Source organism: Camelus dromedarius, chromosome 22 (assembly GCF_036321535.1).
Source record: "Camelus dromedarius isolate mCamDro1 chromosome 22, mCamDro1.pat, whole genome shotgun sequence".
Taxonomy (NCBI): domain Eukaryota; kingdom Metazoa; phylum Chordata; class Mammalia; order Artiodactyla; family Camelidae; genus Camelus; species Camelus dromedarius.
In genome coordinates, this window is record NC_087457.1 from 4,908,704 (window position 1) to 4,926,391 (window position 17,688).

General features: G+C 51.0%; 1 protein-coding gene and 1 long non-coding RNA gene across 2 annotated transcripts; one reads left to right on the top strand and one right to left on the bottom strand.

Annotated features, from left to right (window-relative positions):
* Positions 1–299: 299 nt before the first annotated feature.
* Positions 300–5,528, bottom strand: LOC135318889 (GDP-fucose protein O-fucosyltransferase 2-like). The gene is made up of 3 exons (XM_064477377.1): positions 5,298–5,528; positions 3,673–3,909; positions 300–784 (listed from the first exon to the last, which is right to left on the bottom strand). Exons 1-3 carry the CDS (start codon positions 5,488–5,490, stop codon positions 771–773), a joined length of 444 nt encoding a protein of 147 aa, XP_064333447.1. The 5' UTR covers positions 5,491–5,528; the 3' UTR covers positions 300–770.
* A 4,741-nt stretch (positions 5,529–10,269) lies between these two features.
* On the top strand, positions 10,270–14,465 carry LOC135318839 (uncharacterized). Its single transcript, XR_010377222.1, has 3 exons — positions 10,270–10,973; positions 11,321–11,481; positions 14,360–14,465. It is a non-coding gene; the product is annotated as an uncharacterized LOC135318839 (long non-coding RNA).
* Positions 14,466–17,688: the final 3,223 nt, after the last annotated feature.

A 17,688-nucleotide genomic window follows, 5' to 3' on the forward strand; every position in this document is an offset into this window, starting at 1 on the left:
CAGGGGCACAGTGATGAGGATGGACTGGCTCTATGGTGACACTGAAGGGATGGCTGTATCTTTGTCCTGAGGGCTTAGGTTGGGGGGACTACTGGCCTCATGAGGATCCCCTCTCAGCAGCCTGGACAGACGCTCCCGCTCCTGAGGTCTGTGTGGCCACCACTGTTCCCGGAGGGGCCCTGCCTCCATCTTTTCTTATCAGACTTTCCTGCCCAGCCCCCGACTGCCAGCGAGGGAGCCTGGGCCTCGAAGCTGCTTCCCGTGGAGGGACACAGGCTCCTCGGAGAAGCAGGCTGATCTTACTTTTCTCCATAACCCAGAGCCTAGCAAAGCGCCAGCCCATGTGTGGGCCATGTAGGGGCTCGGATACTTACCAAACTAACTCAAAGCAGTAGAATAGCAGAGCCAGAGGAAGTGATCACTGAGCCCACAGAGTTCACTGCCCACACCCCCATTCTACAGATGAGGAATCCGAGACCAAGCGGTGAAGCAGCCTTGGCCAAGGTCACGCTGCTCTTAAATGCTGGCCTGTGTCGGGCATGCCAAGTGATGTGCTGCAGTGAAGGGGCTGAGAGGGGGCTCTGGGGCCAGACATCTTGGGTTCAATTCCCAGCTCTGCCATTTATTAGCCGTGTGATTAATTAATGTCCTTACCTTTAAAGTGGAACTCATAGTGGTGCGAACTCATTGGGTTGTCATGAACACAGCGTTCATGGAACAGCAGGACAGAGTTCTGTAAGGGTTTGCTATTGCTTTGGTTACTATTATTATCACCAATTGAACCCTGAAATGAAGAACAAAGGCAGCAAGAATTTTTATTTTAAAGGATTTTAAAATCCTCTGATGAATGCTTCATTTCATCTATTCAAGTTTGCATTTGACACTTATTAACAACTACACAATGGATGACTTTTGAGGCACTCTTGCTTCATGTCTTTAATTCTCACTAATGACACAGGCTATTTAACAGGCAGCAGTTTCTTTTCCAGGAAGAGGGACAAAAGGTTAAAATGTCTCAGTGCCTCTCGGTCCCCAGTGAGTTGGTTGTGACCTGTCAACCCAGCTTTGGGGAAGTGCCCGCTCCCTCAGGGCTCACTGCGCTGCCCCGCGGCCTCCAGGGGGCGCTGTACCCCCACACGAATCCAGTCTCTTTGTTCCTATCTTTGTTTCATATCCCTCAAGGACTGCCCATGCCCCAGGGCCCCATCTGCCCCGCCAGCCTCGCCTGCTGGAATCCAGGACACTATCCTGGGTCTCAACCATCCTCTGTTCATATGACCGCCCCACTACTCTACATTTTGTCCTACAAGTGTGGGCTCCTGTGGCTCGCCACACAGCAGGGGTCTCCCAGTCCTCCACCTTGGGTAACTGCATTGTCCTGCACAGTGCCTAGCGAACCCGTGTGGTGGCAGGAAGAATACAGAACAACAGGTGCTCAGAGGGGCTGCCTTTCCCACTGCAGGGGCCCTAGAGAGCTTCCTCCCGGCAGGTTATTCACAGGCGCTGAAGCTGTGGAATCTCGATCTCACCAATTTAAAGGGCACCATCACTAATTACACAAGCAATCATTTCTTCAGTAGCAAAAGGAGAAAAGACTTTGTTCCCCACCTCCAACTTTTTTCCTCCACCTTCAGATGTTTCTCATCTCTGGACTAGGGTAGAAAGCAACTCACAGAATATTATTTTTCAATGTTTTTTCCCACTCTGAAGATTGCTTTCCCAGAACCGATGAAGGCTAGAATGGACTTAGCTTTCCTGGACTGAGTATTCAGAGGCCTGGGGTGGGAAGGGGAGGGGAGAGGGGAGATAACTCAGCAATATTGAACCTAACAGAGACATTACAATGTTCTATTCTAAACAGAAAGGAAGCAGGGTGCTGTAGAAACAGGAAAACCATAGTTGGAAATGCAATAACGAGTTACAAGAGAATAAACATAAAGATGTAAAAATGAAAAAGGACATCAAAATAAAAAAAGGTGGGAATGGGAAAGGGGAACAAGAAAATATAGATTTTTTTCTTTCTTTTTTTTCTTCATTATTCTTAGGATGTGTTGGAGCCTAAGCGATTATCAGTCTAAAGAAAATAGATATAGTAATGGGTTGATATATTTGAAGAATAAGGTAACCACAAATCAAAAGCATACAATACAGTCACAAAAAAACCAAAAAGAAACAAACTCAAAATGGCTTAAAGACTTAAATATTAGACAAGACACTACAAACTTCTCTCAAGAAAACATAGGCAAAACATTATTTGACATACATCTCAGCAATGGTTTCCTAGGGCAACCTAAGCAACCCAAGCAACAGAAATAAAAGCCAAAATAAATAAATGAGACCTAATTAAACTTATAAACTTTTGCACAGCAATAGAAACCATAAGTAAAACAAAAAGACAACTTATGGAATGGGAGAAAATATTTGCAAAAGATGAGACTGACATTGGCTTAATTTCTAGACTATATAAATTGTTCATACAACTTAATAAGAAAAAAATAAACAACCAAATCCAAAAATGGGCAGAACAGCTAAACAAGCAATTCTCCAATGAAGACACACAAATGGCCAATAGGCATATAAAAAAATGCTCAGTATCGCTCAATTATCAGAGAATTGCAGCTCAAAACTACAATGTTATCATCTCACACCAGTCAGAATGGCCATCATTCAAAAGTCCACAAACCATAAATGCCGGAGAGGCTGTGGAGAAAAGGAAACCCTCCTACATTGTTGGTGGGAATGTAGTTTGGTGCAGCCACTGTGGAAAACAGTATGGAGAGTCCTCAAAAGACAAAAAAAAAAAAAAAAAAAAAAAAAAGACTTATCACCTAGTCCAGCAATCCTGCTCCTGGGCATATATCCAGAGGGAACCTTCATTCCAAAAGATACCTTCACCCCAATGTTCACAGGAGCACTCTTTACAATGGCCAAGACATAGAAGCAAACTAAACGTCCACTGACAGATGACTGGATAAAGATGTGGTATTTAGATATAACAGAATATTACTCAGTCATAACAAAGAAGGAAATAAGGCCATTTACAGCAACATGGATGGAACTGGAGATTATCTCACTAAGTGAAATAAGTCAGACAAAGTCAGATATCATATGATATCATTTATATGTGGAATTTTAAAAAAAATGATACAAATGAACTTATTTATAAAACAAAAACAGACTCACAGACTTGTAAAACAAACTTAGGAGTTTGGGATTAACAGATACAAATTACTATATGTAAAACAGACAAACGACAAGGATTCACTGTAGAACACAGGGAACAGTATTCAGTATCTTGCAAGCTATAATGGAAAAGAACCTGAAAAATAATAGACTATGTATATTTACAACTTAATCACTATGCTGTATACCTGAAACTAACAAAACAGCACAGGGAGTGAGTCCTTCTGGGACAAGGCCTCTGTGGCAGTGGCCTCCTTGTCACCGCTCCATCTCACCAGGAGGCCAGGGTTTTCAGAGGTGAGCGGACATAGAGCTCATACACTTCAAATTGATTTCCCGAAAAAACTATGGAAAAACCAAATTCACCTGCAGTGTGGGAAACATGAGCAGGGCCCCTAAGCAGACCGACAAACCCAAAGTAAGATGGCCCGTTGTTCAGATCGGAACCAGAACAACGACCACCTGGCCCCAGTTAAATTACCACCTCACCTGCAATGAACTGCTCGTACTCAATGTCAGGGATGTTTCTGTTGAGACTTGGGAGGTCAAAGGAGTCGGACCAGGGATCGGGGCTCTGCCAGTGGTAGAGGTGGCCCCAAGGGAATAGCACCAGTACCGGCTCCTCCATCTTCAGCAGGGTCTTCAGGAGGAAGGCAATGTGGATGCAGACGTTCCTACGGAGGCTGAATCCCTCTGGAGGGTTGACGTCACACAGAAGGTACCTGGCTGGGAGCAAAGGAGAGCGGGTCATCAGGGCCAGGCCTCTGCACAGGAATCCCGGCTTAGATAGAACAGATACAACGGGAATCCCTGCACAGCCCATGGCCTACAATCCAGACACATTCAGCAGCTTCTGGTTTGTAAAGTGGAGGCACTGCCCACCCATCTCCATGTGGCCAATTACTTCAAGTCCGGGAGCAGTTGTGGAAGACATCTTGGCATCCGTCTAACACCAAGCACCTGACTAGCACCTGAGCACCCGTTCTCCAGGGGCTCTCAAACTTCTTGTTCTACAGAACCCTATACACTCTTAACAATTACTGAGAACTCCAAAAGGCTGCTATTTATGTGAGTTAAATCTATCAATATTTCCTGTGTTAGAAGTTAAATAAGAAGTTAGAAAAAGTGTATGAATTCACTTAAAAATATTAACAATCTACTGTATGTTACCATTAATACTCTTAAACAAAATATAATTCTATTTTTCAAAAGAAAAATCATTAGTGAGAAGAATAGCAGTGATTTTAATTTCTGCAAATCTCTTTTGGACTGGTGAGAGCTGAATTCTCCTATCTGCCTCTGCGTTCCCTGTTTTGTGATATCACAGGCCAGGTTTTCCCTGGAAAACCCCACAGGAACTCGGGAGAGCAAGAGTGTGCAAAAGGCAGGTGACATCCCGGCGTTTCTATGAAAATGGTTTTGCACCTCAGGGGCCTTGGATACACTTTGATAACTGCTGCCCTATCCAAGGCGAGACTCTTCTACACAAGAGCAAGGCAAGGGTCCTGGATTCTGTAATGAGTTACCGCCACCACACCCCTCCCTTTTCTGTGTGTTTCTCACAAACTCCATTACTGCAGATGAGGATGTAATCCTCAGCTGGGGCCTCTAATCCCAGAAGGCTGCTAACTTCAAGAGAGAGGGTCCCATCTACCATCCCTACACCCCGCATAGTTTATTTTGAGTCAAGCCCTAGATAACTACTTATCGGCACAGACCCTTGTGTCTTATTCCTGAGGTTGACTGAAGGAACCAACATCTGGATGGAACTGAAATTTCCCTGCAGATAAACAAGGCTGATAAACCACATCATTCCAACATCTGACTCTGGGGCTCTTCAAAACCCGGGTAAGGACCCGCTTCATCTAAGAGGGGTCCTCCGCCTGCCCGTCCCGGTGGGTTCTGGGAGGCCGCGGCCACCAAGGGCTACCCAGACTTGCGGCCCCAGCCCCAGGGCCTGAGGGGGAGGAAAGCTTGAGTCTGTGCCCAAGCCCTGTCCCGCCCCGCCCCAACACACTCCCCGGCACCACAGCCCTCCCCGGCCACCACCCCAACACCGATCCCACCCTGGTTCATGTCCACCGGCCCCGCCGACGGCGCGGATGTACGTTTACCATCTGTGAGACGCCGCCCCAGACAAGATGTCGGCCGCCTACTGACCAGGCCAGAACTAGTCGCCTGGCCGAGCAAGCCGCCATCCCCAGCAGCAAGCACCGCCATGGTCCCGGGCAGCTGCACACTTCCGGAGCCCGCTGCCCGCCCCAGAAGCTCAGGCCGGCCCGCGCGGAGCGCGGCGCCTGTAACCATGGCAACGCCGCAGGGCCATCCTCTAGCGCTTGCGTCGAGTGTCTTCCCGAGTCTAGATGTGCTAAGGCAGAATTTGCGGAGCCAATGGGAGCCAGGGCGCGGCCAGGACGGAGGTGGGGGAGGCTTATGGGGCAGCCGGGCGGGGCCGCTCGGAAGTCCTGACCTGCAGGTGGCGCCGGGCGGAGGCTGGGGCGGTGCTGCCAGCAGTGGGCGGGGCAGTGGGGCAGCGGGGCAGCGAGATGGGGACACCCTCACCTGTCCCTGTGTGGGGATCAGCCTGGGCTCCGTGGCCTCCGCTTGCACCGGACGTGGACCCAGGCTACCAGTGGGCAAGATAGAGGACTGAGCCCAGGCACGCACGGCTGGCCAGGTAGGGCACCTGAAGTGCAGATCCGCCAGGCCCGCTGCCGGCCTTGAATACTCGCTGCTAGGCAGTTTCCAAGAAGACGGGATCTGTCATAAGAGGGGAGGTAGGGCTGGGGTGCCAGATGCCGGTTAGGTGCAGTCTGACAGGAGAGCCATGGTGAGAGGACTCAGAGCGGCCCCTGTGTAGGCGGGGCTAAGAGTTTGGGGTATAGGGTGGGGGTGGTGTGTGCCTTTCTCTGTGGTCTCCTCACTCCAGAGCAAGGGGCTCTGCTCCCCCCACCCCTCACTGCACTCCCTGCCTTCCCCAGCACCATCTGGGGTGTGGTCATGTCGGGGCAGGGAAGGCCCAGGCAAGGGGCTCATTCAGGGGCAGGGGCCACTCTGCAGGGATGCTGGACCTGACAGCGATGTGGTGCTTCGGAACTCCCCTGGGCTGGGTTTCTAACCAGTGGGATGGAAGGGCCTTTCCTTCCTGGGGTGCAGTTGGGGGAAATAGATCCATCATGAATGTCAGCCCTGAAAATGGAGGCTGCGTTACATCCATTCCTGGAAAGAAAAATCAGGCCCCTCCAGTCCAGGTGACTCAGAAAGTCATTCAGCAATGTTTGGGGTCCCCAGTTTACGTTTTCAACTAGAGCTGAGCTGCTCAGGAATCCAGATCTCTGTCCGTGGCTCCAGGAGTAGGCTTTCTGTTGGGCGACAGGATCCTCACAAACACGTGTGTCTTTGTGGGTCACTCCCCTCTGACAAGCTGGGAGGCAGGGTGCAGTTGTGGGAAATCGTGTTTCCATGAGGAGAGGGCCACCAAGTGGTGGGGGCACAGGAGACAGTGAGAAAGAGTCCCGCAGCCTTTCTGGAATCAAAAAACTGGCAAATGTGAAGAAGTGCATAATTTGTTTTATTGAACAGGCTGCTTATGTACGTTTGGAGGGCCAGGTTCAAGGACTCTGCATCCCTCCAGGACAATAGCCTCAAGAGAAGAACAGAGCAGGAGGAGATATGGGGTTTCTCCCAGGAATGAGGCAGAACAGGGATTTCTGCAGATTTGCAAGGAGACCCCGACCACTGAGCACGGGGTTACAACCCCACATGACCCCTGTCGTGTTTGGCTTGGGCTCTGGGTCTGGCCTGATCATGTATTCTTCCAGCTGAGTTCCAGAAACTCAGAGGGTAGATTTAGAGAGGCTGCGTTTGGAACCCGGTGTGGAGACGGAGGGTCGTTTATCCTGAGTCCCTTCAGCCTATTCACTGTAGCTCAGTTCCAACACCACCCAGGCCCCCAGGGTGGCCGTGGAGGGAGAGCAAGCCTGGCAGGTGACCCAGGGGTCCCACTGCTGTTCCCCTCCTTTATCTTTGTTCCCTTTCATCCCGGAAGGTGTGATTGTCTCATGTCATGGTGACAAGCCATCTCTCCTCTGTCAGGTGGGGTCCCCACCCCCACTCAGCCTTCTCTCTGCATGGATGATGAAGGACCAGGCTCACTTGAAGTTCTGAGCTTGAGCAGTAAGGTGGAACCAAAGAAACCAATGGAAACAAAGAAACAAATCATTGTGGCAAATCTCCCCACCACAGAGAAGCTGCCCTGAGTGGAAGGGTGGGTGTGGGCATGCCCATTTGTTTCCTGTCTCCCAGTGCTCTTCGCTTTCTTATTGCAGACCTGCATGGTTACAACAAAATGATCTGCAAAACTGAAAATATTTACTCTCTGGCTTTTACAGAAAAGGCTGACCAGCCTCTGGTTCCCGTACCGGTCAAGTGATAGGAGTACCTTTCCAGTTTGGAAACATCTGGGCAGGCCCAGGTTTGCAAAATTCTTTAAGAGTAGTTATGGAGTTTTGCTTCTAAACATTTTTACGGCTGTATACTTAACTGTGGTTGTGCTGTGTAATTCTGAGCCAGGATGTTCTCAAACTGTTTCTCATTTCTTATACCAGACACCCCTAAATTCCAAGGGGAATGGGATGTTAAGGAAGCCATGGAGTTTAGGAAAAAGATACAGATTTCATTTCCATTTAAGCATCGATGTATCTCCATCCTAGGCAGTATCGGTTCTGTGGTATTGATAGGGGAACTAAATAGCAACCAATTTTATAGAAAATAGTGGGTCATTGGGTACACAAGTTCTTCTTTTCAACGTTTTTGTAATGTTTGCAGTTTAAGATGACCACTCCTGAGAAACAGGCAGCCTCTTAGAATGAAATAGCATTTTCCCTGAACCATACTAAATTTTTATTTCGTAGACAGCAGGAAGGACAATCACACATTGAACAATTGGGGACCTCAAAGATAAATGTAACTTTCTGAGAGCACACTCCCCCCGTCTCCCTCTGTTCTTTTCACTGTCCCATTGTCCCTGAAGGCTCTTTCGTATCTTCTGCTCATGACTCCAGTAACTCTTCCTCCTCTTTCCTCAGCTGGTAAGTTTACTTTTCTACTTTAACCAAGCAAACTGAAGCCAACAGAAGAGAACATTCACCAGCAACTCCTAGCACATCCGCTCACCTTCTGATGTCTGTGACCTCACTCTCGCTTCCCCACCTCTTATTACAGGTGACATCAAAAGCCATATCATCCAAAAGTCGCCAGGGGGCCCATCCATCCAATCTTCTCCGGGCTGTCTCTCCCACATCCATCCTCTCTGTCACTACCTCATCTATTTTGTTCTCCTGCTAGTTGGCTCCCATCAGTATATAAAAGTCCATCCTCTTAAAAGAAACAAACAGCACTCCTTGACCCTAATTCGCCCCCACCAATTGCCACCCCATGTCTTTGCAGCAAATCTTTAATGAGTAGTTTAAACTCACTGTCTAAATATTTTCTTGAGCCATCCGCTTTTGCACCCACTCTGGCTTTTCCCCTGATCCCTCGCTCTATGGAAACTTCTCTGTCAAGGCCATCAGTGACCCCACGTAGCTAAATATAGTGGTCAGTTTTTAGTCTTCGTCATGCTTGGCCCTTTGGCAGCATTTGACCCAGCTCTTCCATCCCTCCTCCCCCGTGTTCCTGCTTTACTTGACCTCCAGCCTATCGCTCTGCTTTCGATCTTCTGGCTGGTCTTTTGCCAACGTCTCCTCTTTTTTCCAAACATTTACTGCTAATGTGCCCCGGAGTTGGGTCCTGGGTCTCTCCTCAATCTCTCTGCTATAACTTTGGTGGAAGCAACCAGACTTGGAAATTGACATGCCATCAATTTCTCGATTTGTCCAAACTTCCTGATTTGCCCTTTCCATTTGGAACTCTCTCCCTGATACTCATATTCTTTTTCTTTCACTCATCTTGCTTTCACATTCATACATATGTTCTACTGTGTAAATTACTTTTCCAAATTTTGAATCAGTCCATACATATCATGTAAAATGCTCAGATCTCTATTATTTCCACTAAGATGCTTATTCTATCTTAGAACTTTTCTGCATTTCTGTATTTATGTCAATAAAGTGAATAGTATTTCTACAAGCCTCATAGTTAAACAGTGTGTTTGTTTGGGGCTATTATGTAACATGAAATAATGATACATCAACATAGTCCTTTTTCATTTAATTTTATGTAACACCAAGATGAGGTTTTTGCATGAAGACTGGTTTTATTGAAATTTTACCTACGTTATGGACAGTCAGTTTATGTGAAAGCCCTCATTTCTCCTCTTTTCTGATATATTTTCCATTTGGCTATTATAACATATACATTGGCATGAAATAAAATTCCAAAATCATTCACATAATAAAATCAATACATTTAAATTATATTTTTTAATGTTAATAAGAAAGAAAAAGAAACCCAAACTCCTCTACTTATTAGGCATTTCTGTGGCAATATCTAATAGACTCCTTAACCATGACATTGAAGAACTGAGCTGATTCCTACCCCTTTCCACCTGCTCAGCCCCATCTTGTCCCATCCCCTGTGGATGGAGAGGACATCCATCCCATTTTCCAGGTCCAGATATTGGAACCATGTTCTTTCTCTCTCTTTCACTTACACACACACACACACACACACACACAGCAAATACAGCTTGTTAGAAAATCCTGGCTACTCTGAATTCATTAACCACCTACTCCCTGTTCCCCACCCTCCTAGGAGCCACCTTCAACCCCTTGTTGGACAACAAATAGCCTCCTTCTTCCATCTTTGCTTTTCTACAATCTCATCCACACAGAGTCAGAGGGAGCCTATAAAAGCATACATTGAGGGGGTGGGTGTAGCTCAGTGATACAGTGCATGCTTAGCATGCATGAGATCCTGGGTTCAAACCACAGCACCTTCACTAAAATAAATAAATTAACCTCCTCCCAAGAAAACCCAAAACAAAAGCATAAATTGGACATCACCCATCCCATCAAAACTCACTAAAAGGATCACCATTCCATTAGGAGCCAAAGTCGTCCCAAAGTCTTCCAGGACCCTGCCTGCTCTGCCTCTCCGCCCACACTCTCCCCATCACTCTGGGGGCCTCTGGCTCCGGCTCTTCCTTCTTCCTCCGGATCTATTCTGCTTCAAGTTCATTACTCCGTGAGATCTGCCAGGATTGTCTTATTCCCTCCTGCCTGCCTCCCACCCCACCACCATCACCTGAGTTTGCTCATATCACTCTTATTTTTCCCCAAGCTCTTGCTACCCCCATCATGTTGCCTGTTTTCTCTGCTAAAACTCTGAGCCCCCAGTGATGGGGAGTCGTGTCTATTTTGTTGACTAATAAAGCCCAAGAGCCTTGGGAATGGGTATAGTTACTAGATTCCCATAAGTAGTAGGAGCTTATACAGATTTGCTGAATGAATGCAGAGGTCCTGGTCCAATTCGATGGAGCACTTCTGTGTCCTGCTCAAAGATTAACTCTCCTTTCCTCCTGAGAGGGGGTGACCACTTCCTTGGTGATCAAAGGCAAGATCTATTTTCTTTATGCTGTTAACCTTAGGCGGGGAGACTGGGGGATCTTCATTTATATTTTAAAATTTGATTCACTCTGCAGTTTGTCTCCTGTCTATGTATCCTTTTGAGAAACCGTTTATGAGTGATCATTCTTCCATCAGATTGAACAGGATCCAGGGGGAAGTACCAAGCCTGTCCCATCGGCCATCCTGTGTGTCATGTCCTGTGACCCAGTGGATGCTCAGCATGTATGTGAACCAACAGGAGTGAGTGAAGAGATGGGAACATCTCATTATTGTGGTGGCTGCACTCTGTCCGATGCCTTGAGATTTGGGGAAGGGTTTACAACTGCGGAGGCGAGATGTCAGGTCCTGTGTGCTCTTCCTGAGTGCCCTGGCCTTACCCATTCCCCCAGGCCCCTCTGGGCAGCCAAGCCCAGGAGCTGGGCCACCGGCAAATGTGCTGATCAATAATCCACCTCACCCAAAGTCCGGGGGTAAGAGCGGCCAGCACAACTGGTTGTAGACTCTGAAGTCAGGTCCTTGGAGGAATTCCTCACTGAACAATGTTTTGGACCTTTTATTTTTCTCTATAGCCTCCAGCTGAAGAAACAGATTGCCTTAGGTACATGAAAGGTGAGGACACCTACTATCCCCATGGAGCCCAGTTGGGCCTGGGAGTCTGCTGTTTGTACAGCCGGTGGGCTCGTGTTGCTTTGGGCATCCCTGTGCCTGAATTCCTGCAGTACACTCGGTGGTAAGAACGGGGGTGCCTGGCAGGGAGGGAAGCGGGTCGGGAGACTACACAGCTGGGGAGACGTTAACCTGGGGTGAGCGGGAGCCGGCTGATGCATGGAATCTCGGTGCAAGGAACTCTCCAAACTCAGAGAGGTTCCCACTCCCGCAGGGTCCCTTTGATCAGGGTGCTAGGCTGTCAGCACTGCAGGGTCCCTGTGAGGATCACGGTGCCTTCAGGCAGTGGGAATTAAGGGGTCCAGTGGCAATTAAATTGACTGTGCACCCAAAGCCAACCCCTCTCTGTTTCAGCCTGATTCCTAATCTGCAAAACTGGAATGATGTTAACCATCCCGCAGGTTTGTTGATGGGCTGGGACACACTAGACAGCCAGGAGCTGGAATTCCTCTGTGCCCTGATTGTTATCCTTCCTTCACACTATTTACTCTCACAAGTTCAGTCTCTCTGTCTCTCTCTCATTCACTTGTAACTTTCTCTCCTGCTCTGGTTTCATTTGATTCCCACCCTCCTCCCAATCCCCAGATGAGTGAAATTAATTTCTGTGTGTCAGTTCCAAATTCCTGGGAAAGATGCTCTGTCCTCTCTGGATTGGTTGTCCAACCCATCAGTTGCAGTCAGAGGAGTGAGTCCCTCTGTGACCAGAGGAGGGGCTCTGCCCAGCCCCCCAGCCACCAATGTGGGAGCACATAGCTCTCCGAGGAGGAGGTACTGGCTGTGACTTGGTGTCACTAAGTGTGAATTTATCTCTCCTCTTGCCCCACCTTCATCCTCCTAAACAAAGATGAAAATTATACACTCCCGAGATTTGTGTCATGGAACACTCAGGGTGGGGGCTAAGAGGGCTGCATTCCCTGCTGAGTGTAAGGGGCTACAGTGATTCCCCAACGAGAGCTTGTAAAGGAAACAGCACCAGCCCCACTGGACACTTAGTGTGCTGAGTCTGCGTGACATTGAGCCAGGCTTCTGACCACAGCTCAGGGGTCTGGTCCGACCGGTTAGTCTTTGAAACCAACCAGCTTTGGATTCCTCAATCCCTCCCTGAGGTTTTACCTGAACCACGAGCTTCTGTATCTCTGAAGACAGATGATGAGGACCCTTCACGTAAGGCATTTGCACAGCCCTGTGCGGGAATTTGTGCTGCACGGTCTGCCCGGCGAGCTGACCAAAGTTCGTATTTCACTGATCTTAGAAATAGTCTGGTTTCCTGATGCACTGTTTCACTGAACAAGCAACAGAAGCCACCTCTGGCTGATAAAAACCAAAAAGGGACTTAATGAAAAGATACTGGGAGGGTGCATGGAGTGGCCCAGACCAGAGCCGACCCTGGGGCCGTAGGAGATGTTGGGGAGCCCCAGGCACCAGGCTGCGCAGGGTGCTACCGGGCCCCCTGCTGCCCCAGCAGGGACCCCCCCTCCTCCTGACACTCCACCTCACTGCAGGTTCATGTCCCGGCAGGGCCAGGTCACACTGAAGCCACCAGCACACACCTCAATGGGGGAGTTGGCCCCTTCTCAGCTGAGGGCGTGCCTGGTGTGGGGAGAGGCCCAGTTAGAGGAAGACGGTTCCCCTACTGTTCCGAGTTAATGCGCAAGTCAGTGCCCATCACTCAGGAGAGCCGGGCTGGCCTGACCTCATTGTGGTGACTAGGCCGTCTGAGTTCACGTATTACTTTTTAGGTTGGAAGGCCCAAGAGGGAGAAAAAGTGGAGGTTCTAGTACTTATTTTATATTTCCCATGTACCAGGTGCGGTATGCAAGCCACTTCAGACAAGGCCCATAACAACCACATTAATAGGCCACGGAGAAAGTCGTGCATTCAGGCCTCTGCAGCCCCGAAACGCGTGTCCTCATCAGTTCCGTAGTTACCAGTGGAAGTTGTAGGGATTTATGGGACTGTGTGCTCCTGTGGGGCTGGGATGTGTGTGTTTAAATCCACATCTTCAGAAACTCGGCCAGAACCACAGCCACTGATTGTCTGCATGGAGGCGGAGGAGGGGAGGCTTCCAGCCTCTGGTCCAGCTCGTGTGGAGCTCAGAAATTGCTCCTTCTGTCCTGAAAACAACACCAGAGCTGAGGGAGCTGAAAACCCACTGCTGTTCTTAGACCCACAAGAAAACTGAGGGGGAAAGCTGCTCCCAACCCAGAGAGGTAGCCGGGCAGGCTTGGAGAGTCACAGCTCCCAGGGCAGAACCCGCTATTGTAAGAAACTAGGGGGCAGGCAGATTTAACAGGTCCCTGAGGCCAGCTGGAAACAGCGTGGGGAAGTCTGAGTGTGACAACTTCAGGGGGCCAGTCAGAGGGGCCCCCTGCTCTTTTTCATGCATTTTACTTCGAGGACAGTACCCTGTTCTCAGAGTGAAAATCATAGGAAAACTCCTCATGCTTCCTGCCAGGAAAGGATAAAATAACTCTAATGAAATACACCCAGAACATTCTCTTCCATTGTGGGGGTTGTGTTTTTTTTTTAAATGAGAAATTATTTTACCAGAGCCTAACCAGCCTGGGGGAAGGGAAATCCCTTCTGTCTCACCCAAATTGGGGTGAGGGGAAAGAGACACACTTGTGGAGGTCACAGCTCAGGGCACAGGCTCAATGAGAACTAATCACAGGAGGATAGATGCCCTGCTCTGTTCCACTACCCCAACACCTTACCTCCATGTCAGTAGGGCCTCTGTGTAATAACAGGAATAAAATTAAAAGAAGTTAATGTCTCAGGAGTGTCTAGGGAAAACCCAAAGACAGCGGGCGGATGAAAACAAGGACACACAGGCAGCTTTAGCCTCTCACACCAATGGCTGTAGCAAACTACACACGGCCCATCCCAGTAGATAAACAGAAAACCTCACAGAAAAAACTATTTATTTTGGTTCTCTTACCCAGTGCATTCCATGGTGCATCCTCACCTAGAATTGAGTGGAAGCAAGTCCATTTCAGAAGGGACATAACTGAAGAGGAATGGCTTTCCAGACTCTGAAGGGCAAAGAAACACCAGCCTGGGTTAGAGAAAGGTGAGGGGTGGGGTATGGGGTGGGCTGCCTTCCCCAAATAAGGAACCTTCCTGAGGCCAGCACAGTGGGAGGGAGGGCCATGGGGTGGAAGCAGATAGACTTCTTCCTGAGAACTGATGGGATGCCTCAAAGGGACCATTCAGGTGCCCATTCAGGTGTCTTGACGGTGGGAGCCAGTTGGTCTGCCTCAGAGCCCAGGACTGAGGTGGGTGCATAGCAGGCAGGTCTTACTTAGCCGGATCCATTTCACTTCTCCGAAGCCCTGTGTAAAACATGAAGCGTGAACGGCCTGGTGAGCACAGCTCTGCCCTCAAGACCGGTTTCTACTCCTCTCTTCCCAGAGAACAGCATCTCTGAGCCCGTCCTGGGTGACCTCACAGAGATCACTCTAGTGGCCCAGGCTAGTGACCGGGAACATGTACCTTCCTGCAGCCAACCCCAGACGTCCACTGATGCATCATATACTGGCAAATATGTGAGTTCCTGTGCATTGGTCTAACAGCAGAGACTCTGCCACAGGCCCAAGAGGTGGTGTGTGGGACATACAGGGGTGCAGGACTGTAAGCAGTGCAAAGGTGTAAGTGGTGGCAGGGGTGCAGGGGCTGCGGAGGGTGAAGGCAGTTCAGGGGTTGTGGGGGTGCAGGCAGTGCAGGGAGTGTCAGGGGTGCAGAGGTACAGGGAGTGTAGGGGTGCAGGGAGGTGCTCAGGCAAGTGCACATCCTCGCAGTCAGCCTGACCACGGGAGGCTAGTGCAATGGTTTGGGGCGGCGGAAGCGGAGGCGGCGGCGGGTGGGAGGCTGCCCGGGCAAGCCGGTCGATTTCTTCTCTTCCCTGCAGCCTGGCCTGGGGGTGCCTTGGCCGCCGGAGATTCGCCAGATGTTGGACTCCAAGTAAGCTTGCTCCTGGGAGGTGGGGCGGTTAGGTCAGCAGGCGGCGGCAGCGGTAGGGGGGCGGAGCGGGGCTGCCCCTGGCGAACTGGTGGAATAGCTGCCTTCTCCCGGCTGCCGGGCCTGGGAGCAGCCTCTGCTGCCCCAGGTCGCCGGACACACCTGTCCCACTCAGCTTGCTGAGTGGGGAGTGGAGGCGGTGCCGTTAATGTGCGGGGACCACGGGGTTAGGGGGGCTGCCGCGGGGGAGCCGGTCAATTCTCTCCGCACTCCCCCGCGGCGGAGCCTGGGGGCGGCCTCCGCTGCCCTAGAGGCGGGACGCCGGTCTCCAGGTGAGCTTGGTCCTGGGAGGTGGGAGCAGCGGCGCCAGGGGGAGGGGGTCCTTTCCAGGGAGCTGCTCCATTTCTTCTCTCCCCCGCGGCCTGGCCTGTGGGCGACCTCTGCCGCCGGAGATTTCCCTGAGGTCCGACTCCAGGTAAGCTTGCTCCTGGGAGATGGGTGCGGTGCGGTCAGGGAGCTGGTAAGGTGGTGGCTGCGGGGATAGGGTGGCTGCCCCGGGGTAGTTTGTGTATTAGCTCCATGTCTGCACCGCATGGCCTGCAAACGGCCTCTTCTGCCCCAGGTCCCGGGACACCCCTGTCCCACTTAGTTAACTGGGGGCGGGAGGCAGGGTAGTCATGGTGCAGGGGTGGCGGGGTTCGGGGGCCTGCAGATGGGAAGCTGGCCCATTTGCTCCCATCTTCCCCGCGGCTTGTCCTGGGGGCGGTCTCTGTTGCCCTGGGTTACGGGACACGTGTATCCTAGTCGGCCTGACCCCGGGAGGCTGGCGTGGTACGTTGGGGGTGGTGGCAGCAGCGGTGGGTTTTCCCATGAAGCTGGTCCATTTGCTCCCATTTCCCCTCATGGTTTGCTCTGGGGGCGGTCACTGTTGCCCCAAGTTCACCGGACGTCCATCTCCAGGTCAGCCTGCTCCCTAGAGGCGGCCACCGAGAGGTCAGGGGGCAGGAGCGGTGGCTGATGCGGGGGGATGGGGATGCCTTGGGGAGTTGGTGGATTGGCTTCTGTCTCCCTGATGGCCTGGTGTGGGAGTCGTCTCTCCTGCCCTAGATCACCAGACACACCTGTCCCATTCAGCCTGCTGGGAAGGGTCGCCCTGGGCGGTGCCTTTAAGGTGCGAGGGTGGCAAAGGCGGAGGTAGAGGACCTGCAGCGCGGAGCTTGTCAATTTGCTCCCCTCTTCCCCGCGGCCAATCCTGGGGGTGTCCTCTGCTGCCCAAGAAGCTGGATGCCCGTCTCCAGGTCAGCTTGCTCCTGGGAGGCGGACGCGATGAGGTCGAGGGGCAGGGGCAGCCGGCCGTCGCAGCTTCCTAATGGGGCCACTTCTTCTCCTTTCCCCTGACCTGGCCTGGGGACGGCCTCTCCCGCCCAAGATTCGTCTGACACACCACACCAGGTCAGGTTGCTCCTGGGAGGTGGGCGCGGTGAGATCAGGGGGTGGGGAGGAGAGGGGTGCTGCTTATTGTGAGCTGGAGGATAACCTCCCATCTCTCTGGAGGCCTGACATGGGGGCGGCCTCTGCCGCCCCTCGTTCCCAGGTCACACTTCTCAGGGTCATATTGCCCCGGGGGTGCGTTAAGGTGCGGGGGTGGCGGGGTGATGTCGAAGGTATGGAGCCTGCCGTTTGGGAGCTGGTGGTTTAGCTCCCATCTCCCCAGCAGCTTGGCCTGGGGGTAGCCTCAGTTGCCCCAGGTTGCAAAGCACAGTTTCCCTGACAGCTTAGCCACCTGAGGTGGGCAGGATGTGCTGAGGGGGCAGAGGCAGCTGCCAAGGCAGCGACGGAGGGGGCTGTCCCAGGCCAGCTGGTCTATTTGTTCCCATCTCTACCTTTGCTGCCCTAGTTTCGCAGGACGTCCTTCTCCAGTATTTCCTTCTCCTGGGAGGTGGGCGAAGTGCATGCAGCCCAAGGTCTGGGCTCTCCCCTGGGGAGGGGCAGAACTCTATTGTTCTCATTTGTCTTTATTCTTCAGCGAAGGGGTTACTGGACCCAATTCTTAATTCTGAGAATGTGTAGCCTATGTTAAGGAAGAGCTGCTGGACAGTGTGGTTTCTAGGTGGGTTTTCACATCAGCTGATGCCCAAGGCAGGCAGGAAAGCTATTACTCAGAGCTCCTTAGTGTGGAGTTGGGGGGTGACCCTGCTGTCCTCACCATACTTTTTAAAAATGTGTCACTCCCCTTTTTTTCCTAGGTGACATTTTAGGTTATTGGGTCACAGATTCCTGGCACAATCATCCCTGTACTCAAACATCTTTTAAA